We start from the raw sequence: 26,991 nt of genomic DNA on the forward strand, positions 1-26,991 counted from the left end.
CCTGTATCTGAAGGAATAACGGTGAATAAGGAATCTACATCTAACAAAATGGCATTGAGTAAGATTCCTATCTACAGCCCAGTCATACGTGTTTTGTAAAAAGTCAGTCGTAGCTCGCAAAATAGTGCCTGTGTTTTCAAAGTTAACTCTGAGTTTTGACTCCAGGTATTTAGAGGCTGGTTCAATTACCCAGTCTCTGCTTGACACAGTGGGTCACATAGGAGAGTTTGTGATGGATTTATGAATTTTTCTTACTCCGTAAATTATCAGTGTCCTGGGGGTTTTAACCAATAATAATCATTCCTTATCTATCTTGTTTTCATTGTGTAACTTTACTAGGCTGCTAGAAACATGGCTAGCTATGTTAATTTGTTCACACCTAGTGATCTTAATGTAATCATCAGCGGAGAACGTATATTGCTTGGGCTCTGAGCATCTTAATGTTGACTGCGAGGTTCGACTCCCTTTTAGCCGAGACAGCACTAGTTCTCCCTTCGGCATTTAGCCAAAGGGCCATCATCACAAGTTACCCCACAAAGTGGACCTTCTCACACAAAACAAAGGATCCCTGATACATCTACACATGTCAGTGCTGCAGCTGACACTGTGGGTGATAGGATTCTAATTCCTTTCAGACACCTTTTTTCAGAAGACGTTCTCAGGGTTTTGCAGGGGGGGCCGAAAACCCAGCACTAGAAAATCTTATGTTTCTGAATGGAAAAGATTTTCACTCTGGTGTCTCTCTAAGAACCAAGACGGACTGACAGTGGGAATCCCAGTGGTTCTTACTCTCTGCTGGCTTGGTTTATTCTTTTTTCAAAGCACACGTCAACTGTCTCTGGTTGTCATCCTCTATCTCCCCATCTAGCACTTTTATTTGAGGTGAAACAGTTCCTTAAGGGCTCCCTTCACATTACACCTCCCAAGAAGCCTATTCCTCCTCCTTGGGACCTGAATTTTGTTCTAGAAAAATTGATCCTGGCCCCTTTTGAACTTGCATCTTCAGCATTCCTTAAATACTGCTCTTGGAAAACTATTTTATTAGTAGCCTTGATGTCAGCTAGGAGGGTGTTGGAGCTGCAAACACTTATGGCTGTACCCCCCCCCTTGGTTTTTCATAAGGACAGGGTATCCTAGAGAAGAACAAATCCTTATTTTATGGTAAAAGTGGTAAATGAGTTATTCCACTTCAATTCAATTACCTACCTTCTTCCCTTCTCTCCAAAATCACAGTGTGAAGGTACTGCACTCCTTAGATGTACATAAACAAATTAGATTTTACCTGGACAGGACTAAAGCTATCAGAAAATCTGATCAGCTATTTGTGAAGTTTCATCCCAGGGCACTGGGTTTACCCATTTCCAAGTAGACTATTTTTTCTTGGATTTCAAAAACTATTTGCTTTTGTTACACACATTATGGAAAGAGCCTGTCTTCACCTGTGAAGGTCCATTGTACCAGGGCTGTGGCTTCTTCTAAGGCATTCTTCAAGGGCTTAGATAACAGCACCATCCTTGACGCAGCCAGCTGGTCTTCTATTCGTACCTTTACCAAACATTACAAACTGATTGGCATCTCCAGATCCAGAGCCAGATTTGCTAAAGCCGTTTTACATGGCTTTATTGAGAGCTCTGCTCCTTCCTCCTCCCTTTCTTCTTGAACTTTTGCACTCTCTGAGGTTAAGAATACTGCAGCAAGTGAATAGAAAAAATGGAATAGTTGTATAAAATTTTACCTTAACCATAGATGTCCTTCTCTTCACTGCTGCAATATTCTATTCCAACCTCCTTCTCCCCTGGTCTGTTTTGCTTGGATGTACTGACCATTCATATCCTTAGTCTGGCATTTCTCCTGGGGCATTCATTTCTGAGGATTGTACGTGCATACGCCACTTTTATGGCCTACGTCCGACTGCATCTTGCATGCGATATCCCATGTACCCTAGAGTAGTACAAGACTTTTGTATATACTGGCCAATGTCAAGTCGCCTTCTGGCTGGAAATCCCTCAGGTTAAGAATGCTGCAGCAGTGAAGAGAAGGACATCTATGTTTATGGTAAGATTTTACACAATTATTCTTTTCTTGATTGTCCACAGACAGTTCAGATACTGCTTGCATAAAACAAAAGATTTCAGATTGGTAGATCAGCTATCTATTTCTTATGAAGCTAAGAAGAGAGAATAGCCAGATGTCCTTCATGGATGCATCTGCAGTCATAACAAGTGGGCTGTCCTGTCGTCAGGCAGCCCTGCAGTCGGCCGGATTCCAAAGTCCGGGTCCGCTGATGTCGCACTCCACCCGACGTCATCTCTGTTGGTCTTGGGTATAAAGCATCAGCCGGCGCCATTTTCCCCAGTCTTTCTTGCGGCGTGGCGAAGCAGAAGCTGTTCGCAAGTGCCGGTCGGTCGGATCCAGAGATTACTTCTACCGAATACTACCAAGACTTCTAAAGCTAAGTACCCGTTGGGGACTCTTTCTTGCCTCAGCCGATGTCAGAAAAAGTTAACAATTGTTTAACCTGTGGGAAACAAATACCTCATAAAGATTTCCACTCTTACTGTCTGCCTTGTTTAGGCCCAGCCCGACGTAGCAGCCTGTTCGGCCTGTGCCTCTTTCAACGAGCGACGCGCTTAGGCCGGTCGGAGTTTGCTTGGTCGGGAGTTACCAGAACAGTTTTTCGGTTCTGATTTTGCGTACATTATGCCGTCGGATCCTCCGACTACCCAATCTACCAAAACGCAAAGATAAAGACCGACACTCGCGGTCCGCGGTTTCGCCGAAACCACGGTAAAGCAAACAGTGTCTCGGTTCGGCGAAACCGAGAAAACTGATCAAAGTACAGCTGAACCTATTCTTACAACTGAGGCCCCTGCTACAACTCTTGAATCGACCTCAGAAATTTTACCCACTACGGTGGTTGACTTATCAGACACCATCCCTTGGATGTCTCTACCCCAGCACGTGGTGCTGCTAGGCCTCCAGCAGCCATGTCCATTAAGGCCTTCGCCAGGGCTAAAGCAGCCAAGACTACTAAAACAGTGCCTGTTAAACACCCCACATCCAGGCCCTCTTCTAGTTCTCAAATGCTTTCTTTGGCAGAAGATTTAATTTCTTTAATTAGAGGATCTCAATCTCACCCAGACAGGGCCTCTCAGCCCCAGAGAAGAGACCTAGGACAGAGCCCCTGAGCCAGTGTCTTCTGATGATTCTGCTGATGAATCAGACATAACTGACCAGCCAGAGGCTCCCTTCTCCAATTTTGAAGATTCTGATGCTGAAGAATCCATTCCAGCTGCTTCCCCACCAGAAGAATTCTCCTTTGGGGAAACCTTGCATGCCATGCGAGAACAGTTCCAATGGCAGCAACAGGATTTTTCAGACTCCAGAAAAAGACTTAGGACCTTTCTGCACCTCCCACAGCACAGGCCCTTAGCTATACCTCCTGTTCTCTCTGTGGTGGATGATGCTTTCAATGATGTTTGCTCTGCTCCAGATTCTTTACCCCCAGCCCCTGCCAAACCAGACAGATTTTACAGGGTGCCAGATACTCATCACCACCTTTACAAGGCCCCACTTGCAGACCCAGAAACTATATCCCAGGGTCCCAAGGCAGTAGCCGTGACCACAGCTAAAAACCCTATTCCTTCTGAAAGGGAAGCAAGGTCATTAGACAGATGGGGTAAAAAGGTCTACACTTCAGCTACTCTCTCAGCTAGAGCTTTAAACTGTCAGTTTCACATGATACAATACCAAGAGTTTATGCTTGATCAGTTAACTAAAAAACTAACCACTGATGAATCTCTTGATAAGAAATATGTATTAGAGATGGTAAATAACATACAACAGGTTAGCAACCATTCCTTAAAATGTGGCTATGATGCACTGGAGGCTTCATTTAGATCAGCCATGACAGGCACAGTGATAAGAAGGCATGCATGGCTAAAGGAACAAGCTTTACGGATCATGTTAAAGCTAAGTTGCTAGATGCTCCTATGGACAAGACAAGTTTGTTTGGTACACCTGCCCAGCAGGTTATGAAGAAAATGGAAGAAAAGGCAAAATCTGTTCAAACTGTTAAAGATTTCTTGCAGGTTCAACCCCAAGGTTTAGCAGGAACTGGCCTGCCAAAATTGGTCCTTTCCTGACTCCACAAAATTTCAAAGGGGCAGGAATAGACGTTCCAGAGGCAGAAACCAATCCAGAGGAGGTGCCTACAGAGGACGACAGTGGCAAGGTAACAACAGAGGCACAGACACAGCCACTGCCACTACATCAGCACAACCACAGTGACTTAATCCTAAATCCGCCTACCAGGGAACAAATAGCAGCTCCTCTAGGCGGAAAGTTAACCTTATTTTCAAAGAACTGGCACTACATAACAAAAGACAAGTGGATTTTACAAACCATAGATCAAGGTTACGGTTTCACTTCCACACTTTACCAGTCAAAAGAGGAATGCCAAATCTACCTCCAAATCAAAAACAGAGGCTCTACCAGATAATGGAGTTAGCAAACATGAGAGCGGTGGAAAGAGTGCCAACAGCAGAACAAGGAAAGGGGTTCTATTCCAGACTATTCCTAGTTCCAAGAAAGGAAAAAAGTTGGAGACCAATTCTCGACCTGTCCACCTTAAATACATACATCATTGTCCCAAAATTCAAAATGCTGACCCTACAGCAACTTCTTCCCATGCTGGGCAAGGAGTCTTGGCTGGTAACTCTAGATCTCAAGGAGGCATACCTGCACGTCCCCATTCGACCAATCTGCAGAAGATACCTCAGATTTCTTGCAGGATCAGAGCACTATCAATTCTCAGCATTGCCCTTTGGCTTATCTACTGCCCAGAGTATTCACAAAATGCCTGGCATCAGTAATCGCCCATTGCAGACTACAGGGAATTCAAATTTACCCATACCTGGACGACTGCCTGCTACAAGGGGACAACAAAAGCAAGCTGACAACAGATTTACAAAGGGTCATTTACTTGCTACAAGGACTGGGATACACAGTCAATTTACAAAAGTCAAGGCTGATACCATCCCAAACAAGGACATTCTTGCTGAATTGGACACAGTACAACAAATGGCATTCCTGACTACAGAAAAACAAGAAGAACTTCCTCTTTACTTCTTGGCACTAACAAAACTGAACAAGTTAACAGCAAGAAAAGTTCTGCAGGCCTTGGGCTTCATGGCATCATGCATAATCTTGGTCCCATTTGCCAGACTACATATGAGGAAACTACAGTGGTACCTAAAGAATTTATGGTCCCAACACAGACACAGTCTAGAAACAGAAATCCCACTAATTCCATGCTTAAAACAGGAGTTCCTATGGTGGGTTCAGGCATGCCAGTCAAACCCAGGCCTACCCTTTCGCAGATGTCAACCAAGCCAGACCATCACAACAGACGCTTCAGACCTAGGATGGGGGGCCCACATGCTGGACAAATGCGTGCAAGGAATGTGGACACAGGATCAACTTCACCTGCACATCAATCTAAAAGAAATGCTGGCAGTAAAACTGGCAATCCAAAAGTTCAAACCATTTCTCAAAGAGGGCCAGTTGATGATAAGGACAGACAACACCACAGTCATGTGGTACATCAACAAACAGGGAGGCACTCATTCATACCCCTATGCAGAATGACCTTGGAGCTGTGGACCCTGGCACTCAGCTACAACATTCAGTTACAGGCAATATTTGTACCAGGGAAAGACAATACTCTAGCAGACATATTAAGCAGAACCACTCGGATGCCCACGAATGGAAGCTGCACCGGACATCTTCAAGACCATCTCAAAGAAATGGGGAATGCCACAGATAGACCTATTCGCATCACCTCTCAATCACCAGCTCAAAATATTCTGCACAAGGACATTCCACCCACTAGCATGGAAAGTGGACTCACTCTCCTTCAACTGGAAAGGCCTAACAGCATATGCATTCCCACCTCTTCCTTTGATACACAAGGTACTACTAAAAATCAAGGAAGAACGTCCAAGGATAATCCTGATAGCTCCAAACTGGCCAAGACAACACTGGTACCCACTACTGAAGAGCATGTCTCGAACAATATGTGGCCAATACCCTGATGCCTTTGATGTTAACTCAGAACAACTACAGCATCATACATCCAAACCTAAAACGCTGCAACTGACTGCATGGAACATCACATAGCAGCAGCTAATCCAGAACTTTCCCAAAGAGTTAAAGACATTATTCTTGAAGCACGCAGACCTTCAACAAGAAGGAACTATGCTGGAAAATGGAAAAGGTTTGTCATTTGGAGTGCGGAAAGAGGAAAAGATGTGTCAAACATAGATATGCCTAACATTCTGGAGTATCTGGCCGAACTTCTTCATTCAGGCCTGTCCTACTCCTCCATCAAGATACATGCATCAGCTATTTCAGCAGAATACAGCTTTGATCCACCTGTTTTTCGCACCCTTTGCTCAGGCAGTTCCTCAGAGGAATCAAGAATGTAAAACCTCCAAGGAAACCACCATTACCAGCTTGGGATTTAAACTTTGTGCTAGAAAAGTTGACACTATCACCCTTTGAACCAGCAGCAACAGCAGACCTACAACACCTGTCATGGAAAACTGCTTTCCTACTGGCAATTACTTCAGCAAGGAGGGTTTCAGAACTACAGGCCTTAATGGCAGTGCAACCCTTCCTAATCTTCCACCAAGATAGAGTGTCCATGAGGACTAATCCTACATTTATGCCCAAGGTGGTATCCAGAGTGTCTTTAAACCAGGCAATCCACCTACCTACCTTCTTTCCCAACCCACAAAACAGAGGGAAAGAATACTGCATACCTTGGATGTACATAGACAGCTGCGCTACTACTTGGACAGAACAAAAAATAGCAGAAAGACTGACCAACTTTTGTAGCCTATGCAACAGGAAGGGAAGGAAAAGCTATTTCCAAACAGACAATCTCCAAATGGATAGGAAATTGCATACGATACTGTTACTCCTTCCATGGAAAACCAATTCCACAGAACATAAGACCTCATTCTACAAGGGCAACAGCCACTACCACAGCCTTCTTACGAGGAGTGGCAACCAAAGACATTATTGAGGCGGCTACTTGGACCTCCGTGCATACATTTGCCAAGCATTATAATTTGCCTCTATATTCCAGATCCCGAGCAGGGTTTGCCACTGCTGTACTGCAAGGGATCCTAAACACACCATAATCTACTTTTATCCTCCTCCCTAGTTGGCTATGGTATTCTACCCATTGTTATGACTGCAGATGCATCCATGAAGGACATAGTACAGTTTTGTACCTACCATAAATGTAGATGTCCGAACTGGATAGCATCTGCAGTCAGGATTACCCTCCCTCCTTCCCTCTGTGGTACTCCTAGGGTGTTTACCCTCCTAATAGCTAGCTGTTGGGGGGGAGTCTTTTATGGTGTATTTGTTTGTATATATGTACATACATGCTTATTGTTGTGTTTACCTCTATCTATTTGGAAACATTGGCATCTATCCAAATTTTAGCCTGCAAGAGGGCTACTGGCATCTGGGGCAAGAAACACTGAGGAAAATGGCGCCGGCTGATGCTTTTATACCCGAAGACCAACAGAGATGACGTCGGGTGGAGTGCGACATCAGCCGAAGCCGGACCCGGACTTTGGAATCCGGCCGACTGCAGGGCTGCCTGACGACAGGACAGCCCACTTGTTATGACTGCAGATGCTATCCAGTTCGGACATCTACATTTATGGTAGGTACAAAACTGTACTTTTCCAAACAATGACTATCAGATGGTTATCCAAGGCTGTTAAGTTTTGCTGTTCTTGCCATGAGAAAAGCCTTCCTCCCAGAATGTTGGGGCACATTCCACTAGAGCTGTGGATACTTATGGAGCCTTTTGGAAAGAGTTGGACTGTATAACCATTTAGAGCTGGCATCTGGTCCTCCGTCCACATTTTCACTAAACACTACTCCCAAGATTAATTCCTTTCTAAAGCCAGATCAGGATTTGCTAAATCTATTCTTCAGGGTCTTCTGTATGTCGGTCTTGCATACACCACTGTCTGTCTAAGCTTTGAAAATCATTCCACAATGCTTTATGCTACTACAACTGTAACCTAATAATAAGCATAGTACAGTTGTGTAAGTACATTTACCATAACAGTAGATGTTGGAATTGATCATTGATGTAGTACTGACATCTTCCCTCCAGCCCCCTTCTTATTTATGCCTTTAACTACTGTCTGTTGTCCCAGGCTGTGTTCCCTTCCCCTGTTTCTGTCATGACATGTGGTTACTAGTTTGGATTTATCAGGAAATCTCATTTTCTGGGTATTGTCCCCCTTGGTTAGAGACAAGAAAATTCTGAATTTTTGTGCTATTACATTCCCTTGTCTACCAGCATTCTCTTAGATTAAAATAAGATTACAGGTTTTACCTTTACTGTCACTTTTGTCCTTGGGCATCATCTGGATATTTACTGATAGTTTGCACATTCTACAGATGAGTGCACAAAAACAGTATTTGCTTTTTCTGCTTAAATTTAAGCTGTAACCTGCCATCTTTTACTTTTTGCGCTTGTTTTCCTGGAGCCATTGGAAATGAGCTTGTTGTTTTTTATTGATGTTTTTCATGTAATAAAAACAGTAGAGCTTTCGACAAGATGTATAAACTAGATTGTAGCAGTCCTGTTATCGAGATGCTCAATTTTTACATGGGTTTTGTTGTATATTTTAAAACTTTTCCTTTCTGTTTTAACAATTTTCTGTATTAAAGTGCATATTCCTGTGGCATAAACATGCACTTGGATGTATGCACCCCATTCAAATGGGTATATTTACTTTTACAAACACAGGTAGACACATGTAAAGTTGTTACACATGCACCCCTTCCCCTCACACACACACAAAAAACAAAATATTGTTTGGCCTACCCAGATTAGCACCGAGTCTCTGTAATTGGGGGCCTAACCTTATTCATCTGAAAAGAAACAGAAGCCTGCCTTTTTCACTTGGCCTATTTCTTTGCTTTTCCCCACCTAGGTCTTGCTCTCGTCTTTCGTATTGTTCATTGAACACCTGTACTAGTGGTGATTCAGCAGTAGCATGCCAGTGGCCTTGGGTCTGCTAGCCTGACCATGGAGTTCTTGTCTCGGTGCTGAGTCCTTGATAGGAATCCAGTTCCCTTATATTTTTTTTCTTCACAGCTTCACAGCAGAAGTGTTTTTTTGTTAAAGGATGTCATTTTGCCCTGTCATGCATTTCTTGCTTCTGTTTTATTTCTAGATTAACCTGAATAAGTCTGGAGAGTACTGGTGGAATGCCATTTTAGAGGGAGAGCAGGCCATAGATATTGACAAGATTAACAGGGAACGCAGCATGGCAACAGTGGACGAGGAAGAACATGCTGTTCTGGACAGACTGACCTTTGATTATCACCAGAAGCTGCAAGGAAAGCCTCAGAGCCATGAAATGGTATGGTTGTATTTCGCCATTTTCATTTATACTGACAATAATATGGAGAAAGGCAAGTCTCTTAGTAATTCATTGTACAGTAAAGGGTATATCAGCTTGGATGTAGATAATGTAAGAATTGCCCACACATATGATTTTTAACCTTCGTCATCAAGATTAAATTACGCAAAATCTTAGTTGTTCTAGTTCATCCACTGTAATTCTTGAACTGGTTGCCACAGGTGACAACTTCTCAGCATCATTCTGAATCTCCTGCAAGCAGAAGCTCCTGCCCCCCTTTTTTTTTTTTTTTTTTTTATAATGCACAGGTTATCTGACTCTCTCTAGTTCTCTTTTCCACTTTTTAAGCTTCAGGCAGACTTTCTGCAGTTCAGCTGCCACTTTTCTTCTTTTGAGTCTTTCTTTGAAAGGTAAGTCATCTGTTTTCTCTCAGTTTTCATTATTAACAGTAGTTTGACAGATTTCCTGCAGTTTTTGTCAAGTGTAAGTAGTTTCAACTCTGTGTAAACCCCCATTCCTGCTTAGGCTGCTCCTACTGTATTTCTGGTGCCATTTCTCATTCCGTCTACCTCTTAATTCATTAGTAATATTGTTTAGACCAAGGAAAATTTAGATTAGGTTTTTCATATATATATATATATATATATATATCTGTGTGTGTGTTGTTCTTCTTTCGGCTTTTCCCGGTTAGGGGTCACCACAGCGGAACTCCGGTCTGCTAATGATTGGCAGTAGATTTTTCGGTGCCGAGGTGCCAGCTCGACTCCCAACCTTCAATGAAGGCATGCCCATTTACACATGTCTTTCGAACATCACTCAACCGCAGGGAGGACATGCAGACTCCACACAGAAGGCGCTCCAGCCAAGAATCGAATGGTAGAACCTCTTGCTGTGAGGCGACAACACTACCGCTGCACCACCGCGGCTTTATATATATATATATATATATATATATATATATATATATATATATATATATGGGTCTACACGTGAAAAGCCACTTACTCGAAAACCATATAATCGAGACAAAAACAACGAATTCCCAGTTAGCTGACTCCCCAGATTACCAAGATGTTACCCAGTGAAAACAGGCAATCAGCCAACACCAACAAAAAAAACAAACTGAAAATTTCAAACCCAAGCAAGTGGGGGGCTATGTTCCCCAAAGCCATCCTAACTAAATATACCAACTCCAAGGTCACACTGTAGTGGAGAAAAGGGCAAACGTCCGACTGTTGGCCGACTTCCTCCTTTCACTAGGTAATGTCTTGGGTGATCTGAGGAGTTGGCTAACTGGAGATTCGTTGTTTTCCTCGCAATTGTATGGTTTTTGAGTAAGTGGCTTTTCCCATGTTTGAAGTAGACCCATATAAATGTGTGTGTATGTATGTATATGTATATATATATATATATATATATATATATATATATATATATATATATATATACACACATATATATATATATATACACACATATATATATATATATATACACATATATATATATATATATATATATATATATATATATATATATATATATACACACACATATATATATATACATATAAAATATAATATAAATAATTATCTATATATGTACGTTTACACACACAGATATGTATATATGTGTGTGTGTGTGTATATAAAATTATCTATATGTGTACATGTTTACATGTGTGTGTATAAATATGCATACATATATATATATATATATATATATATATATATATATATATATATATATATATATATACATATATACATACCTTAGGACTCGTTGGTTTTGACTGTGTTTTAGTTTGTGATCTAATAATGTCTCTTCCATCCATTTCTGAACAGATGGGTTTTCAGAGCTGACCTCTGATCTGTCTTCAGCCACTCAAGACTCTGGATCCCAACCTCTGGTTCCTCCCCTTACCCAGTAACCCCCTGCAAAACCCAACATCACCTCAGATCTTGTTTGCTGCTGGTTTCAGACTGATGTGGATCGGCTTGCTCAGGCATGAGTTAAATCTAGTTTGAGTTTTTCTGTGTTACCTATTACTGTGTTATCATACACTTTGATTCCTATTCTCTTAAAACCTAAATACCCTGTCTCGAATCTTAGAGATATTTTTGAAGACTTTATAAAGTTTTTTGTTTCTTCTCGCCTCAGCGCCATCTTTTGTATAAAAAAAGGGCTTTAACTATGTAGTCTATTCTACTTCAAAATTTGTACTTTTACCAGTGGCGGCTGGTGACTTCAAATCAAAGGGGGGCTGCAGGAGACAGCTGAATGGGTGGGGTCAATGGGAAGGGGTGCAGCCAACTAGAAAGGGGAGGAGCTATGCTCAAAACCACAAAAACTAAGTATACTGCCCTGGGTGCCAAACCGTCATTATGAGAGTCCAATCAAGACCAAATTAAGTGTAGAAGAATAAAAATATTTCGATGCATTGGCTGCATGACAGCTTAATATCTAGATGGAAACAAAAAAGGTTGTGAGGCATGAAAAAATAAATTACTTTTTTTTAAATACATTAATGGGATGCCAGTCAAAATCAAGTATAAGAAAAACAAGCAGCACTCAACTCAAACCACTTCTTGCACTGCAGTTCTAATTATAATTTATATTCAGCTTTATTAAAGTACCAAGTAACATGCTGAAAGTAGAAATCTCTGATGCCCCCACTTCTAAAAATGTTCATTATCCAAAAAATGATCTGCTGCCTGACATCTACTTGTTTCATGGGGAAAACATGATCAAAGTAAAAAATGAAAAGCAAACAAGAAATAAGCTCAAGATACATTGCTTAAAAGGATTACTGTACAGGTTATGAACCACGCGATTGGCATTCTGTTTACAGGTAAAGCCTGCAGAGATGACTGGAAATCTCCAAGTGTAATGAGACTCTTAAAATAATGTAATCCTGTCCTTTATTACAAATACTGGCATATGCATTTCAATACCCAAGGCTTATACATTATCTAGTTAAGTATTCTCTACATGGCAACAGAAAGGCTTTCAATGTTGGCAATTCTTTAACAGTATGCTTATTAAAGCTTGCAATCTCAGCCAAGCTTACCTGATGGTCATTAAAGTATTGCTACTTAAACACAGAGCAACAGGCACTTTGAGTAATAAGCATAAATCAACAGTACAAAAAATATGACAGAAACCAGACCATTCTGTAAAAATCAAGGACAGATGAAAAGCCACTCTAGTACTTGTGTCTACCTTGGATGGGGGGGATACTCTGCACATTTACACTGCATAACTACTCCTTGCCTTGCTTCGACACATCCAGAGTCACTACATGGGGGAGTGGGGTGCAACAAGTATGTCACACTTTGAAATGTCTCTGGCTGACTTGTGATGGCCCTGACACATTTGTCATTCCGCTCAACCTCAGAGCAAGAAATCTGGACAAAGCCATACAAAGAAATGGGACAAAGGCCCAAAAATAAGGACAATTTTTAAAATATTGCTCTTATAAACTTAGAAAGATAATAGAGGTCTTGCATTATTATGAATTTTCTGAATGGTATGAAATCTGAAACTCAAATGTCTGTCATTATTTTCTAACTTCAGTCTTTAATGATTTGTCACTAATTTGCCAAAAAAACACAATTTTATGAAAAATGGACCAAAAATGTGATGTAAAAATATAAAATAGCAACACAATACAGCTGGGAACCTGTCAAAGAAGGGATGCTTTAATATTAGTACTGCTAACTTGAGCAGCTGACAAAATAAAAGAATCTACATGCATTTCTGAAATAAAAGTAATCTAACTGATTATTACAGTTATTTCTTAATTATAAACCCTCCATGTTTTCTTCCAAAATTGCTATTTTATGGAGGGATCATTAGGGGAAGAGCAACATTTTGAGCCAAAATCAGGGACAGTTGAGAGGTTTGGCTATGCCTAATTCTATAAAGCAATTTATTTGCATGTACCCCTCAACCTGTTAATGCAATAAATCTGGACAAGGCCAAATATATTGGGGGAACATATAAACAGTACTAAAAATTGCTCTTGTATAAACTGAGACAGTTGATAGAACATGTCTTACTTTAGCATGCATTTTTCTAAAGGTTATGAAGTCTGAAACTCAGTGTGTCATTATTTAGTGACTTAATTCCTAAATGATTTGCCAGAAAACCACAAATTGTATGAGGAACAAACCAAAAATAAGAAGCAAAAAATCTATTCATTCTTTGAAAATCTGGACAGTTGGGAGGTATGGTTCAGCTGGGGCTGCCTAAGTTTGCCGCCCTTCCCCCTCACCAAACCATGGTCGAATGGAGCCTCCCCCTGCAGCCATTCCAATGATCCATTACTTGGCTATTTCATTCCATTTACCATAAACACTAATGTGCATACTGATTTACTTCTATGATGATTTGAACTTCATTTGAAAGTTTTATTTTGCATTTTACAGCACAAACACTGAGACATCTGCTAAACAAACTTGGCATTAAAACTTCTCTGCCATTGAAACTTACATTCATTGAAACAACATTGAAACCCACATTCAAAGAAAATACATTTTACCCGTGGCAGATAAAGATTAATTCTGGGCTGTTTTCAAATGATAGGCCCCTTGCATATGAAACATACATGTGCTCTTTGATGCACCTTCCTATTGCTTTGAACATTTTTCCAGTAAACAATGAAACAAAACGCATGCACCAATGACAAAACTGCCGAATTCAGAACATTTCCATCATAAAAGTCTGCTCAAACTTCTACAGTCCACTATTATCAGTAAATGTGCACAATTCTACAGTCCACCATTATCAGTAAATATGCACAATCTCTGAAGTAGTAAAAAAGTCATCTAAATAATTCCACGTTAAATAAATCTGTAATGAAGACGTTGCTGCTAGCAATCACCTTTATATTTCATGGTTTCATCGAAAAATAAAGTGTCTGATGCCCCTGAGGAATAAATTGCCTAAATTGCATTAAAAATAAGCTAGTAATATTGCAATAGGAAATGGATGGCAAACTGATAAACAGGCTCATAGTTAGTATCTTAACTTTCAGTACGGCAGCATTCACCCCTTATGGGAGTAGAACCAACAACCTTCTGCATCAAAAGCAAGTACACAACCTGTTGTGCTATTAGCAATGTGAGCTGACTTAGCATAATCAGCACTAAACTTCTCTTCCCCTGCAGCTCTCAGCTCCTTGTAAAATGTGCTCAATACTCAACTGCATCTCAACTTCGCAGCACAAGAAATCTGGAAAAAGCCAAATTTATTGGGGTCAAAAGGGCAAAAACCAGGGACACATTAAACATTGCTTGTATAATCTTGGAAAGCTGCTAGAATAAAATGCTGTGTTACCACCATACATTTTACTGCCAAGGTCCCTGTGCAAAAGAGTCAGAACAGCATACCACTATGCCAAATCACCTGCTTTGTGAAAGAAAAATGCTGTGTTACCACCATACATTTTACTGCCAAGGTCCCTGTGCAAAACAGTCAGAGCAACATACCACTACGCCAAATCAGCTGCTTTGTGAAAGAGAGGAAGACTGAAACTTAAATGGCTATCATTTAATGAATTCAGTTTTCACCATAGCTGTCAACCTCTTGGCACAAAACACCTGGACACACCCAGTAATGAGGGAATACAGCCCTCAAACATATTCAGTGAATTCAGTTCTTGCCATAGCTGTCAACCTTAGCACAAAAAACCTGGACAAAGCCAATAACAGGGTAATACAGTCCCAAAAATAAGGGCAAATTTCAAATAGTCATCTTATAAACTTAGAAAATTGCTATAATAAAAGGTTTTGTTACTATATATTTATTGCGAGAATAAAAAGTTGTTTTACTATGTATTTTCTGAAGAATATGAAGTCTGAAATTCAAATGCCTGTCAATTTTACTTCTGACGGAACAAAAACAATTTTCAGCAGAGGCCGAGAGAGAAATACTGTAGACACATGTCTTTGTTAAATGGCAGGACACCAGAGCAAATCCACACAAACACAGGGATAAGGTGCAGACTCCACATAGAAGGCACCCCAGCCAAGAATCAAACCAGAAAACCTATAGCTGTGGGGCAACAATACTGTCACTGCACCATCAAATATGTAAGGAATTAAACATTCAGAAACCTGAAGTCTGAAATTCAAATACCTGTCAATTTTATTTAACATTTGTTAATCAGGACAGCCTGACTTGGAACAAAAAAACAATTTTCAGCAGAGGCCCAGGAAGAAATAATGCAGACATGTCTTTGTAACATGGGAGGACACAAAAGCAACCCCACACAAACGCAGGGAGAAGATACAGACCCCACAAAGAAGGCACCCCAGCCAAGAATCAAACCTGAGAACCTGCAGCTGTGAGGTAACAATGCTACCACTGCACCATCAAATATCAAGCATTGCAACATTTACAAACCACAGATATTATGAGGAACAGATCAGATCAAATATGAGGCAAAAATCTGCAATTTGTTTACAAATGGTGGTGGGTGGGGAATTCAGGTCTTTAACACCTGCATACAAGGTACAGGGTTCAAGCCTGAGGTATTCCCTACCACACCACCATGAGTCTAACCACCAGTATATTGCACCTACACACACACACACATCTTGTAGCAAACCACCATGCATCCAAATCCCTGTCCGCAAACCACCATGCATCTAAATCCCTGTCCGCAAACCACCATACATCTAAATCCCTGTCCGCACATACATCCGAGTAAGCTACGAAAACCCCCCACAAATCCACACCAGACCCCACCCGTCGCGAGATCTTCCCCCGACGAGACTGCAGCAAACTCCAATCCACACCAGACCCCGCCCGTTGCGAGATCTTCCCCCGACGAGACTGCAGCAAATTCCAGACTGCTGACGTTGCAGTCCAACCCCGACGCGTTTTCCCAGCGAGTTCCAGGACGGTCTATGCAGTTTAAAACTGCATAGACTTCTGGGATCTCCGTTCTTCATGTTTCCCAGTCAGGACTGCTGCTGAGACAATATGCGCATGCTCCAGACGGTCTCAGCAGCAGTCCCGCGATTTTTTAATTTTTTTTTTTATCTTTTCGTTTTCTTTTTATTTCTTTACTTTTTCTTTATTTTACAGTTGAGGGGGCTGCAGTCTGGCAGTCCAATAGCACGGGCCACCCCAGTCTTTTACTGTCTATTGTGTAGTGTTTTTCTTGTGAGAGTCTCCAAAATGAAGGATAAACCTAGTTAAAAAAACATGTATGGCTTGTGTCCACAAGATACCTAACTTGAACACACACTCTAAGTGTATATACCGAGCCACACATGTGGATGAACAGTGTGCTATCTGTACAACCTTTGGTAGCTTAGCAGTAGTAGAGAGGAAAAATAAACTAATCCTCAAGGGACTTCTTCCTGCCCCTGCAGAAGAATTGTCCATTTTTTCTGATGGTTTGTTTGTTTGTTTATTTATTTATTTTATTTTGCTCTGCAGTGGAAGAACTTGGGGGGGGGGGTCTAACTGTCATAAGCTGATTACTACAATGTAGAGATCAACTTTTTATGGTAAAGTCTTTTTATTTCTTTGTTGTTGCTCTTCATTGGAAGAGCTAGGGGAGGTGGAGTTAACTGAAAAAAAAAACAAGAAAAAAAAACACCTTATTGTAATAAACCGATCGCTACATTGTAGCGATCGGTTTATTGCAGTAAGATGCTTTTTTTCTTTTCTTTTACTTCAGTGGAAGAGCTGGGGTGGGGAGTAGATCTTTTTTGCTCTTCACTTGAAGAGCCGAGTGGGTATGGTGCTGGTTCTTGATACTGGCGCAAGATGCTGGTTGAGCCAGCTACATTTCTGCTGTGTGGCATCCCCAACTCTGTCTCCTAAATCATCCATGGCTTCAGATCCAATGCTTTTCTATGAGCTGATCCTGATCAGATCTGAGACCCACCCCTTCTCCTAGAGCCAAGTGTTTTGCTGGAGCCAGTTTCTCCTCTGGTCCGATTGCCTATTCTTCAAGAGAAGGTTTGCCATCCCTTATCTAGACCTCCTTCCATAACTTCCTCCCTGTGGTCATTTTGGTCAAGCAAGAGCCTTTCCAAAGCTGAACCACATTTTGAAATTTCCCCCAGATGTATTTGGGGGTCCTCCCAGCTCCAGCCACCACTGGCCCAGGGAGCTTTGTTCCTTCTCCTCATCCTGTAATAGCTTTTACCCCGATCCATTTGTCAGACTTAGGAGTTATAGATATGAGCACTTCCTGGAGCTTGTCCACTCTGGACCCAAAGTTCTGGCTATCTTCTACTCTGGCAGCATCTCTGACCCATAGCAGCTCTGATATCAGAGCCAGAATGATCCTGGAACTGATGCTTCTGGGCCAGATTTGAGGAAACAGATTTGACTCTGAGGGTTTTAGAGCTGTCCCATCCTTTCGGAACCTCAGCTCTGGATTGCTTACATCAGCCTCGGATATGAGTCAACTGGATTTCAGGGGGTTGACTTGTGAGGTCACTTTGGCTCCTACTGTGCAGATCTCAAGATCTCATTTGGCTTCAGCATTTGAGTTTGTCAAGAGAGCACTGTCCCAATTGGCAGGAGGAATTACTCTTTCCAGCTTGGCTCCACCCATCCTCCCCCTGAAAGAACACCCCTGGATGTTCTTCGTGTTTCACTGTTGCAGTCATTACATTTGGGTAATCTGCTGGCAGGTTGCCCCATTTGGCCTGAATAACAAAGTCTTGGGTCCTGCGTCGGTTGCTGTCTCCTCTTCCATGACGTCAGGGGTATAAAACATGCAGCCAACGCCATTTTAATCAGTCTTTCTTGACGCAAGGTGCCCGAAGCAGAAGCAGTTCGCAAGTGCTGGTCGGCCAACTCCTGAAATTTTAGTTTTCGTCTTTCAGAACCGAAGTCTTCAAACTAAAGCTAAGTACCCCATTGGGGAAACTTTTTCTTGCTCCTTACCGATGTCAGTAAAAGTTAATAATTGCATAACTTGTGGGAAGCAAATACCTCATAAGGATTTTCATTTGTACTGTATTCCTTGCCTAGGCCCTGACTTGCTGTCGGTTCTGTGCTAAATTTAACCAATGCGCTATTAGCGTTGGTATATTTTTGCTTCTAAATATTTTGGTTCAAGATTTAACTCCTCTGATATGTCATCTGTTAGCAAACCGACTACCAGAGTTCACAAAAAATGCAAGGAAAAAGACAGAGACAAACCGTCGAGGTCCAAAACCGACGATGAAGCTTCTCCTAACCCAGTCGCCGGTTTGCTGGTACTCAGTGAGGCGCTTTCGCAGCCCCTGATACCTGCTACTTTTGAGTCGCAGGCCTCTACCGAGACCCATTCGGAGTCCAGTATGCCGTGCGATTCGCAAAGTATTGAACCCGCGGATGTCTCTCCCTTGGATGGGTCCGGAGCCACTGAGCAGGCACCGGCTTCTGAGGATGTTTTCAGACCTCAACATTTTTATGTTAAACCGATGCCATCAACAAAAATGGTACCCAGAAAAGACAATTCATGTCATCCGATACTGGACTTATCGATTTTGAACACGTTCCTGGACATTCCAAAATTCAAAATGCTGACTTTACAACAGCTACTGCCCATGCTAGGCAAGAATGCTTGGTTAGTGACTCTAGACTTAAAAGAGGCATACCTGCATATCCCAGTAAGGGAATCTTGCAGAAGATACCTCCGCTTCAAAGCAGGCTTTTTACATTACCATTTCTCTGCACTGCACTTTGGCTTATCTACTGCGCCCAGGGTCTTTACAAAGTGCCTGGCACTAGTAATTGCATTCTGCAGACAAAGAAACATTCAAATTTATCCTTATCTGGACGATTGTCTCATTCAGGCAGAGGGCAAGGACACTGTTCTTCAACATCTGGCATTTGTAAAAAGGCTCCTAGCATGCCTAGGGTACACCATAAATGAAAATAAATCATAACTGGTACCCTCTCAAATGATTACATTCCTGGGTGCAAGCTTGAATACAGCTGCCCAGATGGCTTACCTCAAGCCAGACAAACAACTGCAATTGACAACATACTTCAAACAAATTGCAACAAAAACCCAGTTATCTGCAAGACAAATTCTGCAGGCTTTGAGGTTCATGGCATCCTGCATTCTACTAATTCCATATGCGAGACTGCATATGAGTAAACTTCAATGGTACCTAAAAAATTTATGGAGTCAACATTGTCACAGCCTGGAAACAATGATCCCTCTCATTCCCTGCCTACAGCAGGAGTTTCTTTGGTGGGCAAAGACATGTCACCAAAACAAGGGACTGTCATTCACTCTACCCCCTGCCACCCAAACCCTAACTACAGACGCATCACTATGCTTGGGGGCCCCACCTGGCAGGGAGATGCATTCAGGGCAAATGAAGCCCAAACCAAATGCATCTGCATATCAACCAGAAAGAAATGCCAGCTGTTCAGAATGCTCTGACAGCCTTCAAGGACTTACTTCATCCAGGACAACTACTGATAAAGACGGACAACACCACAGTTATGTGGTACATAAACAAGCAGGGGGGTACCCATTCCTACCCCCTCTGCAGACTAGCCATGGCCTTGTGGAACACAGCCTTGACTTACCAAATACATCTTCAAGCTCAATTCCTGCCAGGAAAGCAAAATACTCTGGCAGACGACCTAAGCAGAAATCTTATGGACCCGCACGAATGGAAACTGGATCCACAAATCTTCAATATGTTAACACAGAAATGGGGAAGCTCAGACATAGATCTATTTGCCTCTCCTCAAAACTATCAGTTGGACAAATTCTGCGCGAGAATTCATCACAAAAAAGCATGGAAAGTGGATGCTCTATCTTTCAGCTGGAAAAACCTATCAGTCTTTGCCTTTTCCCTCTGTCTGTACTCTCCAAGGTCTTACTAAAAGTCAGACAGGAAAAAACAAAAATGATTTTAATTGCTCCAGACTGACCTCGCCAACATTGGTATCCACTTCTAAGGAATATGTCACACCTTCCTCCGTGGTACTTGCCTCAGACACATCGCCTACTGTCTCAGCAGAGCTATCAAATTCTGCACACTCAGCTCCATACTCTGAATCTTCCAGCATGGCTAATCAACTAATTATTCAAACCACATCTCTCAGTAAAGCTGTGATGGATGTCATTTTGGAAGCCAGAAGGCCTAGTACTAGAAAATCTTATGCTGATAAATGGAAAAGATTCTGCGCTTGGAACCAAGCACAGGGAATAGACACAGCAAAGCCGTATATTCCTCTTATTTTACAATACTTAACTGAGATGCTTGACAAGGGCCTATCTTTTTCTTCAATAAAAATCCATGCCTCTACCATCTCAGCTCATTACAACACAGAGCCTCCTCTCTTTTCTCATCCACTGCTAAAACAGTATCTCAGAGGGGCCAAAAATTTAAGGCCTCCCAGGAGAGTGCCAACTCCCGCAGGGGACCTCAATTTTCTGCTGGAAAAACTCACCCTACCTCCTTTTGAACCAGCAGCTACTGCAGATATAAAATTTCCTTCTTGGAAGACAGCTTTCCTTTTGGCAGTCACTTCAGCTAGAAGGGTTTCAGAACTATAGGCCCTCATGGCAGTCGAGCCATTCATTATATTTTACCTGGACAGGGTGGTCCTCAGGACCAATTTTTCCTTTATGCCTAAGGTGGTATCCAGTGTGGCTCTTAACCAAACCATTCACCTGCCAACTTTTTTCCCAAATCCACAGAACAAGGGGGAGCAGATTCTGCATTCATTGGATGTGCACAGACAACTAAGATTCTACTTGAACAGGACAAAATCTCTAAGAAAGCCTGAGCAGCTACTGGTAGCATTTGCTGCAGTATCAGAGTGGAAGGTTATATCAAAGCAGACTATTTCTAAATGGATAAGCCACTGCATTCGTTTCTGCTATTTGCACCATGGTAAAACTGTGCCAAAGGGGATCAGGTCCCATTCCACCAGGGCTGCCTCCACTTCAGCAGCTTTCCTCAGAGGGGTCCCTACCAAAGATATTCTAGAAGCTGCTACTTGGAGCTCTGTTCATACGTTCACAAAGCATCGCCATTTAACTCTCTTCTCTAAATCCAGGTCAGGCTTTGCCACGGCAGTCTTGCAGGGCGTTATATCTGCTCCTAATGCTGTTTACCTCCATCCTCCTAATCCATAGCTTTGGGATTCTACCCAAATGTAATGACTGTAACAGTGAAACACTAAGAACATAGTACAGTTGTGTACACTTACCATAAATGTAGATGTTCGAGTGTATTCACTGTTGCAGTCTGGGTTACCCATCCCCCAGTCTATACCTTTTCTTTCCTTCACTATACTCAAAAGCCTTTGTGATGTATTTACTTTTAGTTGAAGGTAAATTTTATGTTTCTAAGGTGCATTTATATATATTTACTGTTTATTTATATATTTTTGCTCCCCATTTGGGGGGCACCTGACATCTGGGGCAAGAAAAACTGATTAAAATGGCATCGGCTGCATGTTTTATACCCCTGACGACCTGACGTCATGGAAGAGGAGACAGCAACCAACGCAGGACCCAAGACTTTGTTATTCAGGCCGACTGAGGTCAACCTGCCATCAGATTACCCAAATGTAATGACTGCAACAGTGAATACACTCTTAACATCTATATTTATGGTAAGTGTACACAACTGTACTGTCCTAATCCTTCTCAGCAGGTGGACATGAGACAACCGGACCCGTCAAGTCTTGTCAGTCCCTTTAGGGAGCTTGCAAGTCTTCTTTGGAACATCTCACCGGACAGGTTGCTCAAAAGCATATGTGTAAAAGGAGGTGCATAGACTCACCTCAGAAGTCTCACATAGAGGGCACAGATTTTGATGACTAGGAGGGATCCCCAATCCCTCCTTGGGAATGTGTCTTTCAGAGAAATTCTCAAACTTCGGAGACAAAGTCAGGTGGTCTTCCTCCCCCTCCAAAGAGGAGTCAGTGTTCCTTGAGGTCTTCTTGAGTGGTTTCCCCCCACAAATCAGATGGTGGATCTCATCTTTACTTGGCTTGGAAGGAGCCGGATGTGGCTGATCCAGTTCTCTGTAAGCCAGAGTAGTATTTGGTCTCCCTGAAACATCGACAGCATTGCAGCAAGGGGCCTACCATATATTCCATAGTAGTGGGTGTGGCCAGAAAGAAAGAAAGACCTCATAGTGGAAAATTCTTCTGTCTGTCCCTCTAACAGGTAGTTGATGGCACTGGACAAGTTCAGAAAGTGGACTTGTGCTTCATCCATCTTCACTATGAGGGTGCTGAACTACTTGGCATGTATCACTTGATTTCAAAACAAATTTGACCAAGGAAGTCTCCAAGTCCCTCTGTGAGTCTGTATCTGTAAAAGACAGGAAAACATTGGACTGTCAGTTAACTACCCTACAGTTGTTGTCCAGTGTCTCAGTGCATCTTATCTCTAATGCTAGTGAAGGTACTTTGACAACTGCAGGTATGGGCATTACCAATGGACTTTGCAGAGCACTTCGACATCCTTTATTAATGACCCATGTGATGGCTCAGCACTCCTTGGGTCGAAAGTGAAAGACACAGTAACCAGAACTGAAGAAGATGGAAAATACCTTTCTGCTGTTGGAATATGGTTCTCTATCCCCCCAGAGGTCTTTTTCTAAGAACCATAAAGGTGTTAATCTCTGGTTCCAAACATCTCAAGGGTTCTCCCCTCCAAGGCAGAGGGGAGGAGTTCTAATAATGGACATTGCCCAGGAGGCAGAGGTGGACAGCAGAACCAAAGCTTCCGATGTCCCTTGACCAATGGGTCTTATCAGCACTCCTGAAAAATTGCTTGACTGTCCTTCTCTGGAGGCAGTCAGGAGGCACCTATCCCTGCATCCCAAAGCTTGGATGTCCATAATAAACGACATATAGGTGCAGACAATAACAGAGGTCATTACATTTCCCTTTTGTCCCTTGCCCCAAAATTCAAAATAGTTACCAAATGTCCCACCCTCTGAAAGGCCAGTCACACTCAAAGAAGTACAAAATCTGCTAAAGAAATGAGTCTTCCCATCCTGGAGGTCTCACCAGACCAACTAGGATCTCGGACGTACTCATTCTTTTTAGTGCCAAAAAATATATGGGACGTCAGATCAGTCTTGGACTTCAGCCTCCATAGTCATTGTCAAACTGTCAAAGTTGTGGATGGTCAGAGTTCACTCTACTCTACCACAACTGAGTGTGAATGAGTAGATGTTCTCCATAGACCTTCAGAATGAGTACTATCATATCAAGATGGACAGGCAATCCAAAAGGTTTCTGTACTTCTGGATGGAAGCCAGAAATTTCCAATTCAGAGCCTTGCCCTTTGTCTTTATCATAGCCCCCTGGGTATTCACCAAATGCCCAGTAGTGGTTGCAACTTACCTCATGCTGCAAGGGTTCTAAATGTTACTGGATCTGAATAACTGACTCATTTCCTCACCTACCAGGAATCTGCATATCCAAGCAAGAGACTCCTTGCTCTAAATTTGTACGATATGTGGTATCACAGTCAATCCAAGCAAGTCCCAGTTTTGTCCTGTGCAAGTAATGGAGTTCATAGGAGAACACTTGGACACAATTCATCAGACAGCAAAACTTCCACAGAGCAGGTTTTCAACCCATCCATCCATCCTCGACCCCTTTTCCCATTTTACACATGGGGTCGAGGTGTCACTTCCACAGTGACAATCATCTTGAGCCAAGGTTTACACTGCCGGGTGCCTGGCCCTGCCGTGGTAGTTCATTCCCACCACTCACTCATGCACACACACTCACCTATGGCCAATTTAGTTTGTCCAGTCTACGTACTGCATGTCTTTGGAATGTGGGAGGAAATTGGAGCACTCTGAGGAAACCCACGTGACCACAGGGAGGACATTCAGACTCCGCACAGAAGGCACCCCAGCCAAGAATCAAACCGGAGAACCTCTTGCTGTGAGGTAACAACTCTAACTGTTGCACCACCGCAGCAGTTGTGCTGAAGTAATTCTTTCATCTCAACAGCAACAAACTGTGAGAATGGTCCTTCATTTACTGGTTTCAGTGGCAGGGTCCATCAACTTAGTCTCTCCCGCCAGTACTTTATGGACTCTAGCAGTACTGTAGTCCATCAGGTGACAACCAGTGTCTTTCCAAATGTGCCTGAGGAACATTTGCTGGACTCGCATCCATTAGTGGCTTGAATACTGCATGGTATTGCAAGGTCACCTGTTTCTCTTCCCCCAACTGAGAGCCACTGTGACACAGATGCTTCTTGTTAAGGTAAACAAACCAAAACTCAGTTTGTCCACCAAGACTCGAGGAATAAAAGTCCTCAGGCAAGAAGTAGAAGTAAAAACACAAGTTTATTTGTAAAACAGGATAAGCGCTTTCACAAATGTGCTTCTTCAGATCCTAACATAAAATACAGACAGTTTAGTGTATTTAAAAAACCAAAAACCAATCCGAAGCATTTCCTGTAAATGATGTAATGATCTTGCCTTTAAGGCTGGTTTTAAAGGTATAGTATAATTTAAACCTGGTGATCTATGCGCTTGCATAACATCTATCCATTTCATCTCTATTAGTTCCATCTTATTAACCAAGTCTCCCCTCTAATACCAGTCCTAACTAACTCCACAACCGTAAATTTACATGAATTACCGTTATTGTCCTTGATGTGTTTATATAGAGCATTTGAACAATTTTTCTTCCTTATGTCTCCAAGATTTTGGAGAACACGTTCTTTGAATCTCTGATTGGTTTTACCTATGTAAAACGATGTACAATCTACACAGGTAGCTAGACTGACCAAATTTTCTGATCCTAACAGAATATGCACCCCAAATGAATATTTTGAAATGACAGTTTCTATGAATGTCTAGACTGCACACAAATAATGAGTATTACACAACAGCAACTAATGTGCTGACTGAGGATTTTGTTAATAGGGGTTACAGTAAGAGGGAGGTGGATAATATTTTATTTGAAGTCAATGAATTGAGGGGTACAGTGCGGGTACCGTTTTTAAATAGGCAACATCATTATAAACACACCTCACATTCTAATAAACCTAGGTGTGTTTTTTCCCTCAAGTATAGTAGTAATTTGCAATTTGTTTGCAACGTTATTAAACGTAATTGGCCCATATTGAAATCTGATGAGAAAACCAAGGAAATTGTTGGAAATGAACCTAGATTCATTTTCAGGAATAATGTTTCCTTGAAAAGAGAACTTTGCTACAGACCCCATAGGAAACGAGCTAAGTTAAGGGCCAGGGAAGGCACTTTTCCTTGTAGGAATTGCAGAGCCTGTAACTTTGTCATCCTACTACTGGTAAATGCTATAGATATGAGTTTTATGCTGATTGTAAATCATAAAATTTGGTCTATCTAGCTACCTATGTAGATTGTACATAGTTTTACATAGGTAAAACCAGTAAGAGATTCAAAGAACATGTTCTCCAACATCTTGGAGACATTAGGAAGAAAAATTTTTCAAACGCTCTATATAAACACATCAAGGACAGTAATAGCCATTCATTTAAGTTTACAGTTGTGGATTTGTTTAGGATCGGTATTAGAGGGTGGACTTGGTTAATAAGACGGAACTAATAGAGATGAAATGGATAGCTGTTATGCAAGCGCATAGATCACCAGGTTTAAATTATACTATACCTTTAAAACCAGTCTTAAACGCAAGACAATTACATCATTGATAGGAAATGTTTCTGATTGGCTTTTGTTTTTTTAAATACTCTAAACTGTCTGTTTCTATTTTATGTTAGGATCTGAAGAAGCACATTTGTGAAAGCGCTTATCCTGTTTTACAAATAAACTTGTGTTTTTACTTCTACTTCTTGCCTGTGGACTTTTATGCCTCGAGTCTTGGAGGACAAACTGAGTTTTTGTTTGTTTTCTGTTTTTGTTGCTACAGTTTGTCCTTTAATCATTGGTTTGGTGTTTTTTGTTCTTGTTAAGGTATTTGGAGGGGGCTTTACATGGGAAAGACAGTCTAACAGAGATAGTCTCTCGTGGCCAGTCTCCTTATTAACATTCTAGAGATGAGGGCAGTCCTCCCTCACATTGCAGGCCTTTCAGGATTTCCTCCCTCTAGGACTGATCTAGGACTGATATCTGAACAGACAGCATTTCAGTAGTTTTGGTACATCAACAAGCAAGGGAGAATCTGTACTTCTCCATTATTTTAAGAAGCTATGAGGGTTTAGGTATAGGTAATAGCTTCCAGTCACTTTCTTTGCACATTAAAAGGGAAGCCCATCCTTCTAGCAGACAGCTTGCACAGATCTATCCTCCTGCCTTACAAGTGGTCCCTCAATCAAAAGGTGGCAGAATTTTACCACTGAGGCCAACCATGCTGCGGTCTTTTTGCTTTTCCCCAAAATGCCAGGTGCAGTAGAAGGGGGAGTCACCCACCGATGTTCTGATCCATACATCCCCCCCCCCCCCATCTCCTGTATGCCTTTCCTCCAACCCCTGTTATCCCAAAAGTTCTCTAGAAAACACTAGAGAGAGAGGTCACGGTGATCCTTATTGCTCCCTTTTGGCCT

At 41.9% G+C, this 26,991-nt stretch overlaps 1 protein-coding gene across 1 annotated transcript in view; it reads left to right on the forward strand.

Annotated features, from left to right (window-relative positions):
* The window catches only part of NUDCD3 (NudC domain containing 3), an 811,895-nt gene that overhangs the window by 695,898 nt on the left and 89,006 nt on the right, over positions 1–26,991 (forward strand). The window contains exon 5 of the mRNA XM_044084241.1: positions 9,279–9,467. Within this exon, the coding sequence (XP_043940176.1) occupies positions 9,279–9,467 (189 nt within the window). The remainder of the gene's footprint in view (positions 1–9,278; positions 9,468–26,991) is intronic.

This window comes from Protopterus annectens, chromosome 9.part0 (genome assembly GCF_019279795.1).
Source record: "Protopterus annectens isolate FY-2018-M chromosome 9.part0, PAN1.0, whole genome shotgun sequence".
Taxonomy (NCBI): Eukaryota; Metazoa; Chordata; order Ceratodontiformes; family Protopteridae; genus Protopterus; species Protopterus annectens.